The 24,638-nt window shown below is 40.3% G+C and overlaps 1 protein-coding gene across 1 annotated transcript; it reads left to right on the top strand.

Moving 5' to 3' along the window:
* Positions 1 to 585: 585 nt before the first annotated feature.
* cyth3a (cytohesin 3a) lies at positions 586 to 24,099 on the top strand. Its single transcript, XM_077201171.1, has 13 exons — positions 586 to 888; positions 14,320 to 14,402; positions 15,322 to 15,386; positions 15,484 to 15,550; positions 15,655 to 15,773; positions 16,754 to 16,834; positions 17,431 to 17,543; positions 18,320 to 18,468; positions 18,554 to 18,665; positions 19,262 to 19,338; positions 20,359 to 20,430; positions 20,894 to 21,048; positions 22,123 to 24,099. The coding sequence occupies exons 1-13, from the start codon at positions 864 to 866 to the stop codon at positions 22,193 to 22,195; spliced, it is 1,191 nt and encodes a 396-aa protein (XP_077057286.1). The 5' UTR covers positions 586 to 863; the 3' UTR covers positions 22,196 to 24,099.
* Positions 24,100 to 24,638: the final 539 nt, after the last annotated feature.

The following is a 24,638-nucleotide window of genomic DNA, read 5'->3' as shown; positions in this document are numbered from 1 at the left end:
CTGGGAAATTGTGTGACTAATACTAGCTGACAAGTGGTGTCCGGAAAACAGGCAAGTTCCTGTATTCCGTACAGTCATTTTAGGGGCCTGGTATTCTTCACCTCTTGCTGACATCACTCTTGCATATGAAGCTCAGGATATTGCATATTACCTCATTAGGTATTTTCCAGGTCTCTTATATTCTTATTATAAGACATATTTAGTTTGAGACCATGTGGCAAAAATATAATTAGTCTAGATATTCATAAATAAATACGTTTCATTCATTAATTGTATTATATTAATTTTGTAATATTAGTCATATTATATAATTATGAATAAAATAATTATCATATAATTAATATAAAATAAATTTAAAGCATGCCTTTCTCTCTTTCAACATCAACACATTAGAAAAATAGAATGTTGAAATATTTCAACATTCTATATTTTATATATATATATATTCTTCTGACTTGCCCTCGAGACGTTTGCCTGACATGGCGCATTTAGACTAGATGTAAAGACCAGGACGCAATCACTTATCAGTCATAGTAATATATATTAATAGATTATGGTGATGGGCGGAGCCTCTATTCGTTGGCTAAATGAAGCTGTTTCTTCTCACACAATCTCTCTGTGGATGAAGGCGAATGGAAGCTGGCGTACAGCGGGCCGCATATTCATTTTTTTCACCAGGATTTATGTCCGTCTATGCAGCAATTTATGGATTATGCGAATTAAATTTAATGCTGCCCCTCAACTGGGTTACGATGAGCTCAGTGTGTAGCTATCCTAATGTGATTTAGTTTTGACCAGTGTGATAATATTAGGGTAGTAATCTGTTACTGCAGCACGTTATTTACATCAAGTCTCTTCGCAGCATGAACATGGATGAAGATAACCGAGGTAAGGATTCTGTTTTTTTGTTTTGTTTTGTTTTGTTTTTTTTGCAAGCATAAGCAGCTGTCAGTCTCTGGTTTGTCTCAAATCCGAGTGAGCTGCCTGTTCTATACAGCATTTTTGCGCGTAAGAGGCGCGTGCTGTTGATTGGAAACGCGCTTTGATACCCAAACACTATATAGACAACTCACACGATTTCCTCACTGTGAAGATAACCATTATTCATCAGCACTAAACGGGGGTGTAGGAGAAAAAAGTAAATTTTAATATAATATTTTCTACTATTCTTACTTTTAATAGGCATAGGCTACCTATCATCGACTGGATCATTTGTGATACTTTATTTACAATTTAACAGTTTCTGCTTTATATCAAAGGTGTTTCATTTTTACTTGAAATTGCTAGTGTTCTTGTTGTCAATATGTTGTCACTGTGTTTGATAAGAATTTGAACATCACTTCAGTTTTATACCGTTCATATGGCTCTCCATATGTAGGTCGTCAGTTTGTTTGATGTGGAGATTCTTTGAAGTAGCTCGCGAGATGTTTATGAGTACAGCTGTGGTGCCAAGAGGGATAATGAGGCATTTAATTAGTCAAGTGCTCGTTTTTTATAGAGCTCTGCATAAATAACAAATGTATTAATTAGAAAATGCTACTTTTAGAATTGAGCAGTATGGGTGCCATGCTGCACTGTAATATAACCAGCGGGGTTGACATTCAATACAACAAAACAGCTGGGAGAGTGATGTTGCTTTAAACAACACTTCAACAAACAATAACTAAGTAACTTACATTTCAGACAAAAACAAAATAAAATTTAGTTATCTTCTCCACCAAAGAAAATGGTTCACAATGTTTCTTTTTTATTAAATCCACTCCAGTTTTTACATTTCGCAAATCAATATGCTCCATTTATAAACATTTAACATAGGATGCTTCCGAAAGCTGAATAATGATGCCTTCCAAGGTATGAAGGCTTCATGGCACGTCCGAATCCAATGTTAGCTTCACTTCCTGTCTACTAAAATATCTTCATCTGATCAATTTTTGAAGGCAGCATATGCATCCTTCGCTTCCTTTGATATCCCACAATCCTATGCGTTCCATTCCTTAAAAGTTGAGCTTAAAAAATAAATATGGCATCTGAAAGTTGCGGTTGTTGCTCAGTTTGTGTGTACGTTTGTACGTTTTTGTCCAACTTTTTCCGCTTTTGATGTAATTTGTAAATATTTACTTATTTGTAATCACCAAAGCTTGTTCTATTTTGTTGTAGAACATTAAACTGTTACGCTGCCTTAGAATCGGAATCTCAGAATACCCCCCATGGACCCCTGGAACCACCATCAACCCCAAAGGGCGATAAATAAAGGGCGATTTCGGACACAGCTAAATAAATCATAGTTCTGCCTAGTATACAGAAATAGCTTATAATACCATCATTGTTAATACAGTAATAATGTAATAACTTAGTATTACATTATGTTACCACAAGTTAAAAGAGGGAATAAAAAAAGAAATTAAATTGAATAGTTACAAATAACTATAGGAACTATGGTGTTTTGGTGGATACTATGGTTTCAATGGTAACTTTTAAGGAACTGGAAGATATTGTTTATTTCGTTGGTTTGTTCTTTCTTTAGATATTACATTTGAAACTTTGACAAATTAAATTTACTATACACTGATTGTATCCACCTGGTCCATGGGATATTTTGTGATGACCATTTTGGAAAGATTTCAGAGCTTGCACATTTTGTCAATTTGAACACATTTTGGACAAGCACCATGGGCTTTCAGATATTTCTCCTATAATTCTGCTTTCAATGACTATATTACTGTGATAATGGTAGTGATTTAGTGTGAGGCTGTTACAATAGTTTTGGTATATCAGTGTAAAAAAAAAGAACCAGAAACTAGACCTAAAAGCCAGACATCTCAAGCACCTTTGAGCATGCAGCCAGTTTCATTGTTATGCTGATTTACAGCTGTAATCACTTTATCTGACAAAGACCAATTGTAAATGTCTACAAGAACAAGAAAGCAAGGAGATAGAAGTACCATTAGCTCAGTAGGTCTTTCCAGTTCCTCTTGTATCATGATCCTGAAAGCCTTCAAAGCCTTGGACTCAATGGTTAGTTTGTCTTATCTTACCGTGGGAAAAACCAAATGGAAAACCATTTTCCATCAGTTTCTGTAACAGATGGTTGACTGCAAAGAAAGACCGCTAGGACGCCAAGGAGAGCTCTCTTATCAGAACCACAAATTGATGTCCTTTTTACCTCTATACACTGAATTAATAATAAATTGTAAATATGTTCAGTATTCTGGAACAAATATTTTTTCTGATTTTCTAGCCTAATTTAAGTCATAAAAAATAAGCAGGATATATTAAAATGTAGCACATAGTCTCTGAGCCCACCCTTGCTCTACTCTACAGCACCCCAAAAATTTGGAAAAAACATGGAACTGCAGCACTTGCTAATTGAGTCATTGGGGCAGATTTCAGACTGCCGCGCTTATTTTCACGTTTCCTTAACGTAAACCCCACTTCAGACCAAGATGATCGATCCACTTCAGGTATGTGTTTAGTCTGCATCAGGTCATTTACTAGTTCATCTGTCTGCTCTACCAATGTGGAGTAGCATATCAAATTAATGAAAGCATACATCCTTTAGTTTAAACATGCTCATGTGAATAGTATGTAAGCTTGTTTCCGCCCCATTTTAAAAGATAACTTTTTATCACACAATTTCAATACCTTTCAATTCTGACTTTATTTCTCAGAATTGCGAGATATAAAGTCCGAATTGCGTGTTATATAGTCAGAATTGCGGGATATAAACTGCAAGAAATAAACTTTTTATCTCGCAATTGCGAGTTTAAATCTCGCAATTCTGACATTTTTTTGTGAGCTATAAACTCACAAGTCTGACTTTTCTTTTAAGTATCGCGAGTTTATATCTCACATTTCTGAGATAAAGGCAGAATTGCGAGATGTAAACTCGCAACCGTGAGAAAAAAAGTCAGAATTGTGAGATAAAAAGTCGCAGTTACCTTTTTTATTTTTTATTCTGTGGTGGAAACAAGCTTCCATAGAATAGCCTTTATATGCCTACAGTTCTGTTCTGTTCTGTAATTATTTCGAATAGACATGACTTTGTTTTCCTCACTGGAATTCCTCCACAACATTCGGAAAATGACATTCTGCGTTTGTCGTGTGTACTAAAGTCGTTCAATCACCATTAGAGCGCCACCCTCAGGCTGAATAATGCAAGGACATTACAATCCTGCCAAAAGTGCATCTGATGTGTTGAATACAAACATCTGATCCGATTAGAATATAAAGCTTACAAAATATTGATCATAAACTAGAGTTAAGACCAAGAATCTGCCCTTCCTAAATTTACGGCCAGGAGCCGCTACTTCTAAGGACCAACAAAGGGACAGACTTTCTTAGACTGATTAAAGGAGGGACTGTGTGGCCTGGCACTCATTAACATTGTCTGTGTCTGATGGCACCGTTGTCTGGTCCAGGCTCTCCTGAGGAGCCGTCTGGCACTAGGGATGACACAGGCAGTGGTCAAAACCTCATCAATGGTGTGACTGCACCAGCAGAGATCTGAAGGACACCGTGCCTGGCAAATCTGCTTAAGGTCAAGGCAATGTCTGCCATGTTATTATTATCAAAAACATTGTATTTTTTCATTTCACTGCTGTGTAATATCCATTCTGATTACTGATTGATCTGAGATGTCATGCTCCACAAGATTTGATGTTTATGTTTGCTGACGTTTGAGATTTCTATGGTTTAATCTGTGAATATTACAGACTTTAAGATTATGTTAAACATTTATCATGTGGTTGCATCCTGATTATTGTCATTGGATGAAGAAGGAGAGAGAGCTTTTAGCGTTAAGTGTTTGTTGTCTTCTAAGTGCCACATATGGAATTGATTTGAAGAAAGTCTGGAGGGCCTTCCAAGACGTTTTATGAGCTATAGCTCCAGTCGAACGGTGGTGAAATGAGTGGATGGTGAATTACTGTTATTGAATGCAAATATTTTCATATTTGAATCAAAATGTGAAAGTGGAAAGTTAAAAACCTAAAAGACTTTTTGATGGGGTTGTCAAACCCTTTTGTCCCAGCAGGAGATTTAAAAACAAACTGTCAGTAGTACAAAAGAGCCTTGTCCAGTTTTCCACCCACTGAGTCAGGACCGTCCCAAAGCCCCATCTCTTTCATGTCAGGAATGTTGGATTCGGCAGCCGTGCATTCTTCGGCATTACGTCTTTATCATTTGCAGGTTTTGTTAATGCAGAAAGAGACATTGAAGGGGATGTGGGTTTTAGAGACTTGGTCTATTGTATAATATTTTATATTAAAAAAAAAAGTTAATACTGTTTAAAAGTTTGGGGTTGGTAAGATTTTTTTAAATGTTTTGGATAGAAATTTCTTATGACTGCATTACCAATGCTGCATTTATTTTATCAAAATGACAGTAAAAACAATAATATTGTAAAATATTTATTTAATTTAAAATACATTTAAACTAGGTGCATTTAAATAGAAAACTTAATTTATGCCTGTGATGGCATCTTGCAGATTTGGTGCTCATTTCTTTTTATCATCTATGTTTAAAAAAGTTATGCTGCTAAATTTATTTGTGGAAACCGTAAAACTACTTTTTAAGATTGTTAAATGCATATCAAGTTTAAAAGAACAGCATTTATTTGAGAAATAATTTTTCGTTCAATGTAAAAGTCTTCACTGTCTTTTTTGATCATTTTAATGCATCTTCGCTGAATAAAAGTATTCATTTTTTTCAACAACAAAAAATCTCACTCACCTATAACTTTTGAACAGTATTTCAAAAGTATTTTATGTAGAGGTGCTACATTTTCTATTTTCGAAAAACCCTTAAAACGAACGTCCAGGATTGTTGGTTTTACAATAGAACTGTTGCCTGGCTTCATCCAATGAATAAAGACTCACCCTAAAACTGTGAATATAGAAGCAGATGTTGTGGGTATATCTCAAACTTTTCTTTGCTAATACTGTTATTTGATAAATACACATTTGGGGGGCTCCAAGAGGATAAAGACAAACACACACTCTTCAGAAATCAACTTTTTTTCTCTTTTGAATAGAGATAAGCTCTCTGCCCATTCCATCTGTCTCACTGGTTAACAGTGATGCAAGTATCCTTCCTTATTCTGAAAAACAGGGTATTAAGTGTACAATTAAATGGCATAAGACACAATCTAACATGTCTATCAGGCTCATATAATCTCTGAAACTTGGTAGCTGGTTATTATCAGCTACATTACTGTAATATTTTCATGATCGCTGAAGATAATGGACCAACATATAGCCCAAATAAGCCTTTACAGGCGCTTCGTAAATTTTTATCTTGTTTGGATAGGCTAGTGGCTGGGACACATCTATGTGTGCCACACACTTCCTGTCCTGTGGATCCTGGTCTGTGTGTGTGGTTAATATCAATGGGTAAGGCTGTGGATTTGGAGCAGCTGGCAGTTTGTGCGGCTATTGTGAATAAGGATAAGATATGGTTAGAAGCATTGAGGCCAGTGTGTTTATTAAAGGGGTGTTAGAGGCCAGGATGCATCCTGCAAACCCTTAATATCCACATTTACACCCAGAACGTCAATATGAATCCAAATCATCTTTTCCTATAATCGTATACTAGCGTTTGGGGTCAGTGAGATGATTTTACTTGTTTTTTAGTTTTTTTTATGATTTTACTTTTTTGTAATCAACTGTGACAGTAAATAGATTTATAAAATATATACGATTTCTATGGAAAATACTGTTCTTTTGAATTTTTTCTTCACTGAAAAATCCTGCATTTTTTAAAATTAGTTTCCATTAAAATATTAAGCAGCTCAACTGTTTTAAACATTGATAATAAGAAGAAATGTTTCTTGAGCTCCAAATCAGCATATTACAATGGTTTCTAAAGGATCGAATTACTCTAAAGACTGGAGTAATGGCTGCTAAAAAATCTGCTTTGTCATAACTACATTACAATTGTACATTTGTACATTGTACATTTTACAATTACATTACAATTACAAAGGAATAAATTACATTTTAAAATATATTAAAATGTAATAATATTTTAAATTGTAATATTATTTCACAGAATTACTGTCAGCATAGGTTGCAGAAGGGATGAAATAAAGAGCTGGATTTAGTCTCAACAAGTCGATTTATTACCAAACTTAAAAGAAACAAAATACTCAGGGGGAATATACAATGCCAAACACTGGAACAGAACAAACAACAATATAATGAATAGAACGGACAATGAACTTAACAAACACAGGGTATAAATACACAGACAAACTAATCAACATGATGAACATCAGGTGCAAGTTGCAGCACATAATCAAATCAATGAAAAACTATAACAAACTATAACACAGGAAACAGAGCTAAAACACGTGCAAACACCCAAAACAAACACAAATAAATTAAATGAATACAGCCTTGTTAAAAGATAAAAAGATATTTTTTCAAATAGCCTACATTAAAAATCTTACTGACCCCAGACTTAGTTTACAGTGTATGTGATTTGCAGTTGAATTTTGTCTAATTTAGGCAATGCTGAATTTCAATACACTGCAGTCTTTTTCATAAACAGCTGTAATTGTTTCCAAGCAAAGTGTCACTCATGCTGATGGAATGAAGCTTTGAATTGACAGTTTTGCATGCAGTCGACATTCCTGTTTTTCCCAAAAGACAAGGTGCAGGGTGGTGATGTCATCACTAGTGACAGATGTTTTACCTTCTTCTTTTTTTCAAAAATTCAACATATGATTTATATGAACAATATGGAAAGCAGCTTGATAATCTTTAAATAATGCCTTCCATATAATGCCTTAATGAAGACAAACTAATTTTCACCATGAGCCTCAGGCAAATTTGGCTTAATTTCATTAGAGGGGAATTTACTTCTGTTCTAGTGATTTTGCCAACTCCACAGGCAAGTTATAGGCACATAATGTTCATATCTGAAAGGAATATTCCATTTTTACCCCATTTCTTCCATGCTAGTTATATTTGACCATATCCAGACCCTGTTGCGTAATGAACAAATGGCTCCTCATTAAGATTTATTATGGCTTTTATAATAAAAGAATGAAAAAAGACCATTGCGCTTAATATAAGAGCTCAGATTGACTGCAATGAATCAGCCTATAATGTTATTGTTAAGGTTGAACCTTGATTCATGCACTCATTCTCAACTTCCCCTCCATTGTCATGAAGCAGAACCAGACAACCGCAGGAAATTCCCCCCTGCCCCTCTTATTAGCCCGTCTCTTGTCTAAGCCTGCTGCGCCCGGGGTACAATTACATAATGCACTCATAGTGTCCACATTTACTTGTGAAAGTAATAAAAAAAAGTATAGTGAGTTCAGGAGTTAATTGTCTGTTGTGACTTAAGATCTGAAACCTCCACAAAGGAGATATGTAACACCAGCGTGATTACGCTGTACGTTTTCTTTACTAGAACCTTCTGTGTTTCAGACAGTGGGCACTTAATGTTGTAAAGTTGGAATAGCTTATAGTCTCTTTTTTAGATGCAGGATCACTTTCATCATGAAGGTCAAGTTTTCTTGAACATTTGGGGTCGTACCATAGGTGTCCTGAAGAAGTGAAGTACTTAGGCTATCTAAAACACTAGTTCCCTTTCGTTGTCACTCCGAGTTACGTCGGATGACGACGAATGGGGTTTCGCTTAGAACACCTATCGACTTCGAGTATTACAAAACGAGCCAATGGCAAAGAAATGCCATGGGTCTGCGGAATTTGCATAGCGTAACTCCGCCCCACCTCGTGGGTATAAAAGGAGGAAGCCGGCAACATGCAGATATGTTTTCGCTTCGGAGCCAAGAGTATTTCTTCACTCCACAGTCATCTCTGACTTCGCTCTACGAGACGAGCTTCTCTCTCCGGTGTTGGTGTGACAGCGATCTGCAGCGACCTCACAGTGCCTGCTGGTCTGTGCAGTGATCTGCCAGTGTGTGTGTGTGTCTCCCTGTGCGCTTCAACATCGCAGAGTTTTTTTTTATCCTCTCATAAAAGAGCTTGCACGCGGCACGTCTTTTTAAAGACGGCTCGCCCGTGCATTTCTGGTTGCAGCGGACTGGTATCGGACTCTGATGGGCACGAGCGCTGTCTAGTGTGTTTGGGCTTTGATCATGCTTGAACAGCGTTCGTGGGTGACTCATGTTCTCGCTGGGAACGTGATCATCGCGTCATATATAGGTCGAGACTCGGTGAACTCGCAAGAGTGAGAGCCCCCTCATCCACCCCCCAATCTTCGGCTGGTGGCCAGGGTGACCTGAGGGTTACGGTCTGGAACAAGGCGCCGACTATGTGTCCGCGACCCCAGCCCCCCTCTTCAATGACGGTGCCCGCTAGTGAACTGCTGATTCCCGCGGGTCTAACCTCTGGTGGCCCTCGTGTTTCAGTTGAAGCTACAGAGGAAGATGCCATGTCTGTTGCAGCATCACAAGGTGGGTTTGAGTCTTCTGGAAGTGAGGGCTCGTCACAGCTGCCACCTTCCGGTGTGCATACGGCTGTGCCTGAGTCTGATCCGGAGGTGACGGCCATGCTTTCCCGGGACGATTGGTTTTTGGGTAAGGCCGCCGACCCTCGTCCACGGTAAACCCCAATACCTTTCTTCCCGGACGTGCATGATGAGATCTCGAAGTCCTAGAAGACCCCCTTGTCTTCTCGGGACCGCTCGCTGATCTCATCCGCCTTTCCTCCCCCCTCGATGGGGCCGCTGCCCATGGGTACACTGAGGTCCCCCCGGCTGAACGCTCTGTTGCGATGCTATGTGTCCTCAGAGTGCTTCTTCTCGGCGCAATCCTAAGCACCCGCCCGTGGCCTGTAGTTTTTCGTCTACGCTTGTGGTGAGATCCTATAGCGCCACGGGACTGGCAGCCGCCTCACTGCATGCTATGGTCATTCTGCTGGTCCACCTGACCTAGATGCTCATGGACCTGCACGAGGGCGGGACTGACCCAGGGCTCTTCACTGAGCTGTGCGCCGCCACTGACCTTGCTCTCCGAGCAACGAAAGTGGCCGTACGCTCCCTGGGTCAGGTGATGCTCACCATTCTGTGTCTGAACCTATCTGATGTGCTGGATGTAGTGCGGACCCGTCTGTCCGACATTCCCATATCCCAGGTCGGCCTCTTCGGCGGTGCGGTTGAGGGCTTGCCCAACAGCTCTCAGCCGCCCATGAGCAGACTGACATTGATTCTGTCCCGACGGCCCCGCCGTCCGCTCAGATCCCTCGGTCTGCCCACCGCCGAAGGCGCCCTCCCGCGGCTCACACCCCCACCACCAGCCTAGTCCTCCTCTGGCCCCCTCTGCCAGGGCACGGTTGCTAACTGTGCCTCCACATCCGGCCGCTATGCCGTCCACATCTGGGCCAGTTACTCCGCTTCACTGCCCCTCCGGGGGGACGCCTGTGGTTCGCATGATCCTGCTGGTTCAGATCCTGGGAGCCTGTTTTGAGCTTCCCCGTCTGTCCCGCTGGGTCGCGCGGACCATCAGGCTCGGCTATGCGATTCAGTTGACACGGTCTCCTCCCCGCTTGGGGAGTCCGCTCCACTTTGGTCGGTGGCTATGCCCCCATCATGAGAGCAGAGATTTCCACCCTGCTGGCGAAGGGTGCAATCGAGACTGTCCCTCCAGCCGAGATGAGGTTCGGCTTCTACAGCCCCTACTTCATTGTCCCCAAGAAAACCGGTGGGTTACGGCCAATCCTGGACTTGCGCGTGCTGAACCGCTCTCTTCATAGGATGCCGTTCAAGATGCTCACCGCCAAACGCGTTTTCGAATGCATACTTTCATGACACCTACTTTCATGTCTCCATTCTTCCTCGACACAGACCGTTCCTTCGGTTTGCTTTCGAGAGGCAGGCATACCAGTACGCGGTTCTCCCTTTCGGGCTAGCCCTGTCTCCTCGCATCTTCACGAAGGTCGTCGAGGCTGCCCTTGTTCCCCTTCGGGAACACGGGGTTCGCATCCTGAGGTATAACGACACTGGCTGATCCTAGCTCACTCTCGAGTTCAGGTTTGCGAACACAGGGACCTAGTGCTTCGGCACCTAGCTCGTCTGGGCCTTCGGGTCAACTGGGAGAAGAGCAAACTTTGCCCCGTGCAGAGGATCTCTTTTCTCGGTATGGAAATCGACTCGGTCGCCATGTCCGCGCAGCTTATGAGCGAGCGCGTGCAGTCACTGCCGACTTGCCTGAGACAATTCGAGGGCAGGAGTGCGGCTCCACTGAAACTCTTTCAGAGGCTCCTGGAGCATATGGCATCTGCAGCCGCGGTCACGCCGCTCAGATTGCTTCATATGAGACCGCTTCAGCTTTGGCTCCGCGACCGAGTCCCGAGGTGGGCACGGCAACACGGCACGCTCCGAGTACCAGTTACTCCGACCTGCCGTCAGTTCTTCACCCCGTGGTCGAACCTCAGTTTTCTCAGGGCGGGTGACCCCCTGAAACGAGCTTCCCGGCATGTTGTTGTCTCAACAGATGCCTCCACCACAGGCTGGGGCGCCATGTGCAATGGACATGCTGCCGCGGGCTCCTGGACAGGAACCCAGCGGCTATGGCATGTCAATTGCCTCGAGTTGTTGGCAGTACGCCTTGCCCTGCACCGCTTCCGGGCGTTGCTCAGGGGTCAACACGAACTAGTCCGTTCAGACAATACCGCCACTGTAGCGTACATCAACCATCAAGGTGGTCTACGCTCCCGCCGTATGTCACAACTCGCTCGCCACCTCCTCCTATGGAGTCAGAAGCATCTGAGGTCGCTTCGAGCCATCTTCATTCCCAGAGCGCTGAACTGTGCAGCCGACGAGCTCTCACGGCTTCGGCCACTCCCTGGAGAATGGCGACTCTATCCCCAGTCGGTTCAGCTGATTTCGGACCATTTCGGGGATGCACAGATAGATCTGTTTGCCTCTCACGACTCGACCCATTGCGCCCAGTTTTATTCCCTGACCGAGGGCACGCTCGGCACGGCTGCTGTGGCGCACAGCTGGCCGCAGGGCCGCAAGTATGCATTTCCCCCAGTAGCCTTCTTGCGCAGACCTTGCGCAAGGTCAGGGAGGACGAGGAGCAGGTCATTCTGGTTGCCCCTTACTGGCCCAACCGGACCCGGTTCCCCGAACTAGTACTCCTCACGACAACACCTCCCTGGCTGATCCCTCTGAGGAAGAACCTTCTTTCTCAGGGACGGGGCACCCTATGGCACCCTCGTCCCGATCTCTGGAACCTCCACGTGTGGCTCCTGGATGGGACGAGGCAGGTTTGAGTACCCTACCCTCAGCGGTGGTGGCTACCATCACTTCCGCTATGGCGTCGTCCACGCGACACGTCTATGCGTTGAAGTAGAACCTCTTCGTCAGCTGGTGCCGAGAAGACCCCCGGAGATGCTCGATCAGCGTTGTGCTTTCCTTCCTTCAACAGGGGTTGGAGCGAAGGCTGTCTCCCTCCACCCTGAAGGTCTATGTTGCCGCCATTGCCGCACACCATCACCTCATCGAAGGTAAGTCGGTGGGGAAGCACGACCTGGTCATCAGGTTCCTGAGAGGAGCGAGGAGACTAAATCCGCCTCGCCCTCCTCTCGTTCCCTCTTGGGACCTCTCAGTGGTTCTAACTGCCCTGAAGAGTGCTCCATTTGAGCCCCTGCAATCATTCGAGCTTAAATTCCTGTCAATGAACTCTCGGCTTACTCTCACGTGATCCTGAGACCCCGGCCTGGATAGGTGCCCAAGGTTCCTACCACTCCCTTCCGGGACCAGGTGGTGAACCTGCAAGCGCTGCCCCTGGAGGAGGCAGACCCAGCCTTGGCACTGCTCTATCCAGTAGGTGCTCTCCACGCCTATGTAGACAGGACGCAGTGTTTCAGGACCTCAGACCAGCTCTTTGTCTGTTATGGTGGGAAGCTGAAGGGAAAGGCTCTCTTCAAGCAAAGGTTGTCTCACTGGATAGTGGACGCCATTGCTTTGGTATACCAGCAGCAAGGTCGACTGTGCCCCCTTGGTGTGACTGCCCACTCCACCCGGAGTGTGGCGTCCTCTTGGGCTCTAGCCCATGGCGCCTCGCTAACAGACATCTGCAGAGCTGCAGGCTGGGCGACACCTAACACATTCGCCAGATTCTACAATCTCCGATTGGAGCCAGTGTCCTCTCATGTATTCGCTTCAACCAGCTAGTACTGGACCCGCTCAGGTGTCTTCGCTTGCTCGCCATTCCACTCCACGGACTGGATACATGCGATTTCTCCTCAGGTGAGCTTCTCCGAAAGCCCTGAGTTCCTCCAGCACTCCTGACGTCGGCGCCAGTGTCTGTTGACTGCGCGTCGGCTAGGTGCCTCCCGTGTGCATGGTCCCTCCTCTGAGCGACCCCCACATGTGTATTTCCACTGTAAGCCTCTCTGAGCATGTGTCTTTCCCTTGGCAAGCCACCTTGCCTCCCCTGGGGTTGAAATATTCCACCTGTGGCTGGACACCCCAGTGTTTTCCATATGCATCCCTCTGGGTCATATGTGTATTTTCTAAGTCCCCCCCTCTGGGTTGGCAATAATTGCATATTTCCTCTAAGCTATGGGATATGCCCCCCAGTGTACCTTGGTATTCCTGTGCTAAATAGGAGTCCTTCGTCCGTGCCAGTCTCACGACAAGGATCTCACATTTACGCAGGGCACTGGAAGACAGCCGAGAAGGTGGCGTGATTAGACTGGTAACCCCATTCGTCGTCATCCGACGTAACTCGGAGTGACAACGAAAGGGAACGTCTCGGTTACGTATGTAACCCTCGTTCCCTGAGTAGGGAACGGAGACGTTACGTCTGCCTGCCACTTTCCGCTGTACCGCGGGGATCGCCTGAGCTCAGTCTTGGCTCCTCAGCGAAGAAACATATCTGCATGTTGGCCGCTTCCTCCTTTTATACCCACGAGGCGGGGCGGAGTTACGCTATGCAAATTCCGCAGACCCATGGCATTTCTTTGCCATTGGCTCGTTTTGTAATACTCGAAGTCGATAGGTGTTTTAAGCGAAACCCCATTCGTCGTCATCCGACGTAACGTCTCCGTTCCCTTCTCAGGGAACGAGGGTTACATACGTAACCGAGACGTTTTTCCAGCCCAAATGAAAAGCTTCCTTCTTGAGTTGCTTCTCAGTTTTGGGCTGTAAGTCAAGGCTAGTTGAATTAACATTATTTATGAGGATAAATGTGCTCTAGATTTTTATGTCTTACACAGCACTTTGGGATTTAAGTTTAGGTCAAGGATATGGCTATACAGCTTCTTTGTATTCTTTGAATCTTTTTTTGGTTATTATTATTAGATTAACCATTTTAATGTCACATTTGTCCCTCAACAGTGCCTGAAGATCTTTCACTTGAAGAGAGAGATGAACTGTCCAACATTAGACGAAGGAAAAAGGAGCTGCTAGATGACATTGAGGTATCAGCTTTAATGTTGTCATTGTCATTAGGATATCTCAGTGATTGACATTTATCATGTCACCCTCACCACAAGTTCCCACTAATGGGGGCTGGTTGTCATTTGTGGTGTGGTGGAATGCGTTTTATTTTACATTACATTAAGTATGAGATTATTAAAGGACAATTCCGGCCAAAAATGAACCTAGGGGTAAATAACACATGGGTACCGAGTCGACCGTTCTCTGGGATGCGTTTTCATGATAATCGAATGTACCCAGTTTTATCTTTAATTTTAGTTTTACCACAGATGAGCTTGTAACCCTTGTATATGGGGCATAGAATAAGTAAAAATAAAAATCGCTAGTTAAAACCACTAACAAGGCTCAAAATAGCCCCACACTAACACGATAGCATAATTAGGGTCTCTACCTGCAACCCGAAGTATTGAGAACTTTGTAAGTGTACAGAGAGTTCAATAAGGAGATACTTTATAAAGACAGTACACTTCATGTAAGAACAAGAGGAAACCCTAATTACCATGTTAGTTTGGGGGCTATTTTGAGCCTTGTTAGTGGTATTAACTTTGCGATTTTTAATTGTACTCATTCTATGCCCCATATACTAGCGTTATAAGCTCATCTGTAGCAAAAAAGGTTTAGTTTGGGGCTATCACTATTAACTAGCAATTTTTATTTTTACTTATTCTATGCCCACGTTATAAGCTCATCTGTGGTAAAGCTAAAATTAAAGATAAAACTGGGTAAATTCGATTATCATGAAAACACATCACAGAGAACGGTCGACTCGGTACCCATGTGTTATTTACCCCTTGGTTCATTTTTGGCCGGAATTGTCCTTTAAGAAAGATTTTTGATCAATTTGATTAACTTTAGAACCAGTGCTTTAACTTAAGTTATGACTTTTTCTGATTCTTTCAGAGGTTAAAGTTTGAGATCTCAGAAGTCATGACAGAGATTGAGAATTTAACATGTGTCAGGGAGACGTAAGTTTCTTCTTGTTCTTACAGATTACAAAGAGTTGTTTAGTATTGAGACGAAGATGACATTAGTTCATATTTGTTATTTTACATCACATTACAGCAAAAGCACTCAGAGGAACAAGCAGATTGCTGTTGGAAGAAAGAAATTCAATATGGATCCTAAAAAGGTATTTTGGTTGTTTTTTTCTTTATTTACCTTGCCATATAGAAAATTATGTCTTGGGTCATGTATTGCATCATGAAGTGGTTAACATCTCAAACATCCTTGCAGGGAATCCAATTTCTTTTGGAGAATGATCTTCTGCAACACACACCTGGGGACATCGCTCAGTTCCTCTATAAAGGCGAAGGCTTAAACAAAACTGTCATAGGAGATTATTTAGGGGAACGGTAAGTCACATCGTTCTCGCGCACATGGCAAGACCAGTCTTTGTGTAAAATATATGTGTGATTTTAGATAAGGCCTTTCCATAAAAGATCCTGCTCAGTCTCAGGAAATGACTTCCCCTATTTGAAACAGCTGAGAATGACCACATGTCCAAAACAATATTTAGCATATCACCCAGACAGCATAAAGGCGCCTTATCTGGCCCTTACCGACATCTCTTAACACATGATTGGATATAAAACATTATTATTGCCTCGAAACAGCGACCCATTGCTACATCTGTCATTATCAAGTCACATGAAGGTATGATTGTAGCCAAAGAGGTTTGCAACAACTTAGATGCTTAACGTCACCGCCTGAGGCAGGTTTACTAAATAAGTAGACAAAAAAAAAGAGAGAGTAAGCTTGAACAACAGTGCAATAGTTGTTAGATATAAAAATAGCCTTGTCTACATAGGCATCCTGTCCAAGTTGATAACCGTTGTCTTGGCTATGCTCTAGCCTAAAGCTCAGTTGCACAGTCATCCATTTCTGTTTGATACTAGAAAGTATGTTCATAAAACAAAGCAATTACTGTTAATTGTATTTACGAGGAGGAGCTGGAAGCTGTAATTATTGTGTTTCTGATTAGAGGAGTTTGGAGACGTGGTTCTGTCTTAGCTTGTGTAATCAGACATATGCTGTGGTACGTCTCTTCATTACACTTTATGTTCCTATCACTGCTTTTTAAAGACCTTTACATATTTTCAAATGATGATTTTTATATCCAAAAACCAAACATGGTCTTACATGATTGTTCTTGTGCACATTTTGTATTTGGTGTGAAACCCATTGTAGAAAACAGAAAAGAAGCAAATGAAAAGCGATCTCTTTTGATTGACTTCAGATAAAAATAAGCGAGTGTGTATCTCTGGAGATGGAGCTTAGAGCAAATGAGGAAATAACTACTGATGATTAAACATTTTTTTCTCATTATTTTTAGAGACGACTTCAACATTAAGGTTTTGCAGGCATTTGTGGAGCTTCATGAGTTTGCTGACCTCAACCTGGTGCAAGCATTGAGGTGAGACAGCTGTTTTGTCCACCTTTAATGTGAGCATCTTTTAAGATATGGATTGTATTTAAATATTCAAAACTTAACCCTGTGTTATTATGTCATCGGAACATGGTTTTGTGGTTAAAAACGCAGGTCAGTAGAACAAAAAAAATGCAAGGTCTAGAGACTCTTTATTTATTTTTTAAAGTTGAACTAATTTTAACTTGAGCATTATGTTTTTAGAATGGCGTTTCATGCACAAGATGCTGCAAAACATATGAACGCAATGGTCAAGCAAAGTTTTTTAAATGTTTAAAACACTTGTTTTCCTTGGTTATATAAATGTTACAGAAAATGTTAACTGAACATTCAGTTTTATCATTTTGCAAACGCTATTAAGTAGTAAAATATTATTAAAGAAAACTTTGAATGAATGATCAAATCGCAAAGAAAAATGAAAGGAGTCAAAATATTCCATGATTAGAGCAAAATGTGATTAGAGCCAATTATTGTCCTTGTGTTACTCTATGCAAATAAAATCATACATACTTTCAGGAATTCCTTGAGAGAAAGGTCCATCAAATATGATGATTTGAAGTGTCATTTCCATCTCTCCCTGTCAGGCAGTTTTTGTGGAGTTTCAGACTTCCCGGTGAAGCACAGAAGATAGACCGAATGATGGAGGCCTTTGCTGCTCGATATTGCCAGTGTAACCCGGGTGTCTTTCAGTCCACAGGTACAGTATGACTTCTATCAGCAATAAGCTTGACTTCTACCTGAATCCTTCATTTTAGCCCATCATTGGCCTAAACCTTTTACTCAGCCTTATAAAAAAGCCTCATTCCCCAAATATACTGATTGGCTTCATCACTGTCTCCTCTCCACCAGTAAGCTGGTGTGTGGTGGGCGTTCTGGCGCAATATGGCTGCCGTCAAATCATCCAGTTGGATGCTGCACACTGGTGGTGGTTGAGGAGATTCCCCCCTTCCATGTAAAGCGCTTTGAGTGCCTAGAAAAGCGCTATATAAATGTAACGAATTATTATTAATTACTATTATTATTAATATTTCATATTTAATATTAAAACTGTATAGTTTGAATGCCGGGCCCAATCTCTTGAAGTACAGCACACTCCGTACAAAATCTCCTCCACTGAAGGCAGAGCTTTATAACTGCAGGGATAAATATCGGCAATTTTGAAACACACTGGGCTAAAACAAAGCGCAAAATGATTATTTATTGATAAACAGAGTCTGTGAATGTCCAAAGCATTAATATCTTTCTTTCAGCATGGAGTCATGCATAAAGACGCAGAAACATTAAAAAGTGGCCTGCATGTTTCATCAAACTCTCTGCTTTCAGAATGTATCATTTAGCAGTCAACTAATAAAAAATTCAAATAAGAAAAAAGAGGGTTGCATGCTCTTCATATCTTTACATACATGCTCCATTTAATTTGCCAATCTGGACCTATAGAGCTGACCGACTGATCCGAGTTTCTTCTCTCCACAGACACTTGCTACGTTCTCTCGTTCTCCGTCATTATGCTCAACACCAGCCTCCACAACCCTAATGTCAGAGACAAGCCCACAGTGGAAAGGTTCATCTGCATGAATCGGGGCATCAACGAGGGAGGAGATCTACCCGAGGAGCTGCTCAGAGTGAGTCTCTGCCTCATACTGTGATAGAGAGATGCAAGTTATGTAATGATAGAACATGAATTACCTATTGTCTTTTTTCCCACAGAATTTATATGAAAGCATTAAGAATGAACCTTTCAAAATACCTGAAGATGATGGGAATGATCTAACTCATACATTCTTTAATCCAGACAGAGAGGGATGGTTGCTAAAACTAGGTTTGTATCTATCTATCCATCCATCCATCAGTGTCTATAAGTCTATCTATCTCTCTGGCAAAACTAGGTTTATCTATCTGTCTGTCTATCTATCATCTGTCTGTCTTGTCAGTTCTGTCTATAATTCTATCTATAATTCTTTCATGGTTTCAAACTTGAGTTCCCCCTGATTTCTTTATATATTCTAAAAAAAAATTGGGTTGTTTCAACCCATGTTTGGGTAAAATATGGATAAACCCAGCCGTTGGTTTAATTTTATAATTAAGTTTTAAACCCAATGGTTGGGTTCGTCCATATTTGACCAAAGCATTTTTAGAGTGTGGATTGAATGTATACTGGCATTATCCAGCATCTCACTGTGTTAATCAGGATTACATAGATAATGCTGTTATTGGCAGACCTTTAAAGCTTTTATGGCACTTAATTTTTAAAGTAAAGATCCCTTACTGTAATATAATCAAATCTTTCGGTAACTGACAATACTGATAATAAATCATGGACAATACTAATAGAATGTCATGCCATGATTTTTTTTTACAGTGTAAAGGTTCTGCCACTTTTTTTGTATTTATTATTATCTGTATTTGAACTTGCAGGGGGGAGAGTGAAGACCTGGAAGAGGAGGTGGTTCATTTTGACAGATAACTGTCTATATTACTTTGAATATACAACAGTAAGTAGAGCTTGGTTGATATTTCCTGTTTGGGAAATAAATAGATTTAAGATTTATCAAGAAAATGTAACAGACCGCAAGATATGAGTGAAAAGAAGGAAGGTCACATAGAAGAGGAAGTCAAAGAGAAGAAGAGTGAGTAACAGCAAATAAGTGATTTGTTCAGTGTTTTAGCAGACACCAGCATCCTCAAAGCACATTCACTAAAAAAAAGACAAAACAAGCACAACATCAGGGATTTAACCTGAACAAACTGGCTAGTTTAAATCAAGACTCAATGAAATTACTTGACAGGCACTTTCTTCACTTAGTTTCAGTTGGTATTAAAAGAATAGTTGACTTAAAAATGAGAATTCTGTCATCATTTACTCACCCTCAAGTTCTTTCAAATCTGTATTAATTTCTTTCTTCTGATGAACACAAAGGAAGATATTTTGAAGAATGTCGGTAACCAGACAGTTGATGTACTCCAATGACTTCCATAGTATTTTCTTTTTCCTACTATGGAAGTCAATGGAGTACATCAACTGTCTGATTACCGACATTCTTCAAAATATCTTCCTTTGTGTTCAGCAGAAGGAAGACATTTATACAGGTTCTGTGTTCTAAACTCCTTTTAGAGCATTTGATTGGGCAAAAATCTGTGTAGTGCAGGATGAGTCATCAGTAAATGCATGTTAAATGTGTATACAGGCAATTTTGTCTGTTTATGAGTACACTGGCATATACATGACCTCAAAGTTAACACTCATGGACTAAAACTAGAAAAACACTTAAAGCAACAACCTCCCCGCTGTGTCATCTCATCAGCAAAGTGGAAGGAAATAATGCATTCTTTCCTTAGCTGTGTGCCAGATTTAGACCAAGAGACAGACAGTTGTTGCTTAATGTGCACATAGTTCCCTCACTTTTTTAATCATGCTTTTACATCTCACATATTGCAGACTAAGTCCTATGACTAATTGCTTTAATAACAAATAAGCACAGTGGATTTAGGGTCTATAACTCATGTGTTCACAGGACAAAGAGCCTCGGGGGATCATTCCACTAGAGAATCTTAGTATAAGAGAGGTGGAGGAACCAAGAAAACCAGTAAGTTCCTCTTCAAGCGCTCGGTTAAACTATATTCTTTAGGTAGTCTTTAAAGGGATAGTTCAACCAAAAATGAAAATTGTCATCATTTACTCACCCGCAAGGTGTTCCAAACCTGTATGAATTTCTTTCTTCTGCTGAACACAAAAGAAGATATTTTGAAGAATATGGGTAACCAAACAGCTGATGCACCCTATTGACTATTGACTAAAAAACCTATGGAAGTCAGTGGGGTCTCATCAACTATTGGTTACAGACATTCTTTAAAATATCTTATTTTTGTGTTCAGCAGAAGAATGAAACTCATACAGATTTGGAAGAACTTGAGGGTGAGGAAATTATGACAGATTTTTCGTTTTTGGGTGAACTATCCCTTTAGGTAGAATCCTACTTTTAGTCCCATTAAGATAGTCAATAAGAAATGAAGAAGTAAAAGTGACCGTTTAATGTTTTGACCTTTCAGAATTGCTTTGAGCTTTACAATTCCAGTCATAAGGGGCAAGTAATCAAGGCATGCAAGACGGAGGCTGACGGGAAAGTGGTGGAGGGGAATCACGTTGTCTACAGAATATCCGCACCCACGCCGGAAGAGAAGGAAGAGTGGATCAAATCCATCAAGTAAGGCTTCACCGTGTCAGGCCTCATTATTCTCTTCTCAGATAACCGATGTGTGTCGGCTGTAGGTCATATACACACACCCGCATATGCTCAGAAAGGGGCATTGACTTCTCTTATCACAGAACATTGCCATCATGCAGATAAGATGAAGCGAGTGTTTTCCAGTGTTTTAGACCTTCGCTGTGCACTGCAGACATATTTTTTATTTGTTTTCCAGTAGAAACGCATAGGATATTAAGACTTGGTTTCAGACAATATATTTTCGATTTATTTCTTAATTTGTGCACAAATCTAACACAATTTAGTGAGATTCATTCCTATTATATATATATATATTATTATTTTGCTATATATATATTATATATAGATTGATTGAATGAGTGGATAGATAAATAAATCAGTCAGTCTATTAATTAAATGAATTCACTGAACACTCCTAATATCACAATTTGAATTATTAATTAAATGTATCTTGCTTTAAGGATGTTCTTACTGGAAAACAAGACATATTTTACGCAGTGTGGTGGATATCCAAACATCACACTAAATGGCTGACAAGACTAAAATGACCCACGTCCTCTCAAGGTTAAATGGTTTTTCCTGAGGATAGATCAGCATTTATCACTGGAGAAAGGGAAGCCAAAGACCACTTAACCTCTTGCTGTTGGCCATGGCTCTGGTTTTCTTTTCCTGCTTGGTCTAAAACAGACTTGTTTTAAATTAAATGACGTATATTCACGTCTTATAGTATATAGTGACATGAAGGCCAGTTGTGACTATTATTGAAGATCTGTGGCTTTATAGGCGTCTACTTTACACGTGTCCTCTGACTCAACTGGGATTGTGAAACTGTTCTGTGGTCAGTTTAGCCTCGTTTTACAGCAAAAGCTGCCTCAGCATGTCCTGTGGGACTGCCGGGAACTCTGGGCTACACAAATCCTACAGGACCTCTTTTTTTACTTTTTGTAATAAGGTGCACTGCTTCCAGTAACGTATTGTTTTATATGGATGTGTACTTTTATGAATAACATGATTCACTTGTATAATTCTTATTTAACTGTTGTCTTCCTACAGGGCAAGCATTAGCAGGGATCCTTTCTACGACATGCTGGCTACTAGAAAACGGCGAGTGGCTGCTAAAAAGTGAGCCATGGACCTAATGCGTGGTTTTAAGGATCACTCTTTAAATGTAAACCTTCACATGGGGTCCTGAATCCTCCAGAAGGTGACAAATAGTCGGAGGCAAGAGCTCTCTGAGTAAAGAAGGACAAGATTTTAAAAATGTTGGTGTCTGTAAAGGTCATGTGCTAATCTAAAGGATATGTACTTAATGTTTATCTGCAAAGGAATTGTATTGGGAGTACAATGATGGTAATTGATGCAATTATATGCTGAATTTGTATTTGTCAAAAAGAACTTTAAGAGACTGACTTTGCCACAATATCTGCCTAATTTTATGTGAGGGTCCAATATAGAGCGTGTAGCGCCCCCTGATGCCTACATGGGAACTTTACTGTCTACTATCAGAAATTTCCAGGTATAAGTTATGTGGAGATGTTCTCAAAGCAAGTCTAAATCAAGATCTGGCAAGGAGTAGTTCGCCAAGAAATGGATGTTAAATACCAAACTACTGGTGATGTTTTTTAGTACTTTAGGAGGTAGTCTATAAATATAGTAAATAGATCCATTATGGCAGGGAATAAATGCAGAGTATAATTGTTTTAGTGCTATCATATTTTATCAAATTTCATTCATTGTCTTAATTGTATCAGTAGTTTTAAATGGTTTTATGTTTGTTTTATGTTATGCCATAGTCATCAAAATCAGCAGGACTGGTTGCATGAATTGAAAGAGAAAATAATCAGTAAGCTTTTTTATTATATTTATTACGATTTAAGGTCCTTAATACAAAATACTGTAAAAAAAAAATCAGATGTTCTCTTATTATGCTAATTATTTGATGCCTTTTCAAGAATACAAACACCTGTTTGTATTCACTTTTTGATTTAAATTGTTGCTGATATTTTGTTGTATTTATGTAATATTGCCAATCTGTTATATTATTAAATCCTTTGGTTTTGTTGTTTTACTATGTACACACACACTAACTGTAAACCTAACCGTCATAATGAAAACGTTTCTGCATTTTTACATTTTCAAAAAAAATTCACTTAGTGGAACTTATAAGCTAATTTCCTATGGGGACCAAAAAGGTCAAAGATTTCTGGTGTGGCCATCCTTGTGACATTTTGTCCCCCCAACATAGGGAATACCTGAACCAAACATAAACACACACAAACAAAGTAACATCACAAAAGCATAATTCAACTTTTTTTAATGGAAACTCCATGGATTTAAAACTGATGTGCAATTTTTGAATGCAGCAAACCAGCTTTTGAGCTTTTAAGTGAAGACTGATAAACCTGAAACTCATTATTACTATGGTTTATTGTTGACCATAAAGGAAGATATTTGTAGATACACTCATCACACTGATTCTGCTGTCCACTGTTAGAACATTAATCCATATAATACACATTAAATCAACCATTCTTTCTTTATAATTTCAGCTAGTTTAAAGTGAGTTTACACAGTTGCATGTAACACTGTCCAGTTCCATGTAGGGCAGCAATAATAATCATAGTGAAATAAAGAGAATATGATTTATGATGACGCATAAATTCTACAAACAGTACAGCATCCTTTTCTAATTTTACCTGTTAGTGATAAGCCATAATGATATGCTATCAAACCCATCTGAAATCTAAGGATTAAAATTAAATACCTGTATTATTATATGTTTTTTAATAGGCATATGTAATGTTGTAATATTACAAAAATCTAACAAGTAAAATGTCCTCACTTATATTCTGCTTAACATTTTTTACAGTAAATATGCAGCATGCTCTTAATACTGTATTTCAGAACTCCCTGTATGTGTCAGTTAATCAGAATTCCGAGATGGAACACTCAGGTCTCAGTCCTGTCAATCAAGCCACATGACCTCAAGAACTGTCCTAATAAAACATTTTATGTTGAGATTCAAACAAAGGTCTGCTTCCTGTATTCTGCTTTCCTGCATCTCAGCAGGTTCATCTCACTAAAACAGCTGTGTCAGAAAGGGGTCAAGATTTGGGCTGGTTTAACGTCCCTGCTGACAGATACTGCAATTACACAAGTGACGTAAGGAGAACATTTGGTGTATTGAGCCATTTACATTTTGTTAATTTTGAACAAAACAAAAAAAAAGTTACATGGTGCACCTTTAATATTTGTACAACTAGTAAGAGAAAAAAAACGTTACCGTTTATCCTCAGCCTTGTATTCAAAATGTTTACAAAAAATCTAAAGTTAAATAATTGAAAAATAATTATAAAGCATTATTTTCTAAAATAAATGTTACAAGTATTGTCAACCCCTTCCTTGAATACTTTGATCTAATTTCTCCATACAGAATATATCACGAAGAGGATAAACAGCCTGTTTTACCCATATTTATAAAGGATGACAATAATAATGGAGGGTGCTGTAAAAAAAAAATCAGTTAGGAAGCCATCTTGCATTAGTTTAGTAGCAATAAGATTAAAAGT

The sequence above is a fragment of the Siphateles boraxobius genome, unplaced genomic scaffold (genome assembly GCF_051911475.1).
Source record: "Siphateles boraxobius isolate OS27281-9 unplaced genomic scaffold, OSU_SipBor_1 46, whole genome shotgun sequence".
In the NCBI taxonomy this organism is placed as follows: domain Eukaryota; kingdom Metazoa; phylum Chordata; class Actinopteri; order Cypriniformes; family Leuciscidae; genus Siphateles; species Siphateles boraxobius.
This window is presented reverse-complemented; position numbering and strand designations above follow the sequence as displayed.

Excerpts from the sequence above, each read along its gene's own strand:
- cyth3a (XM_077201171.1), top strand. The coding sequence starts at position 864 with ATGAACATGGATGAAGATAACCGAG. Across the intron at positions 16,835-17,430 it reads AACCTGGTGCAAGCATTGAG|GCAGTTTTTGTGGAGTTTCA; the intron begins GTGAGACAGCTG and ends TCTCCCTGTCAG. Across the intron at positions 19,339-20,358 it reads ATTACTTTGAATATACAACA|GACAAAGAGCCTCGGGGGAT; the intron begins GTAAGTAGAGCT and ends ATGTGTTCACAG.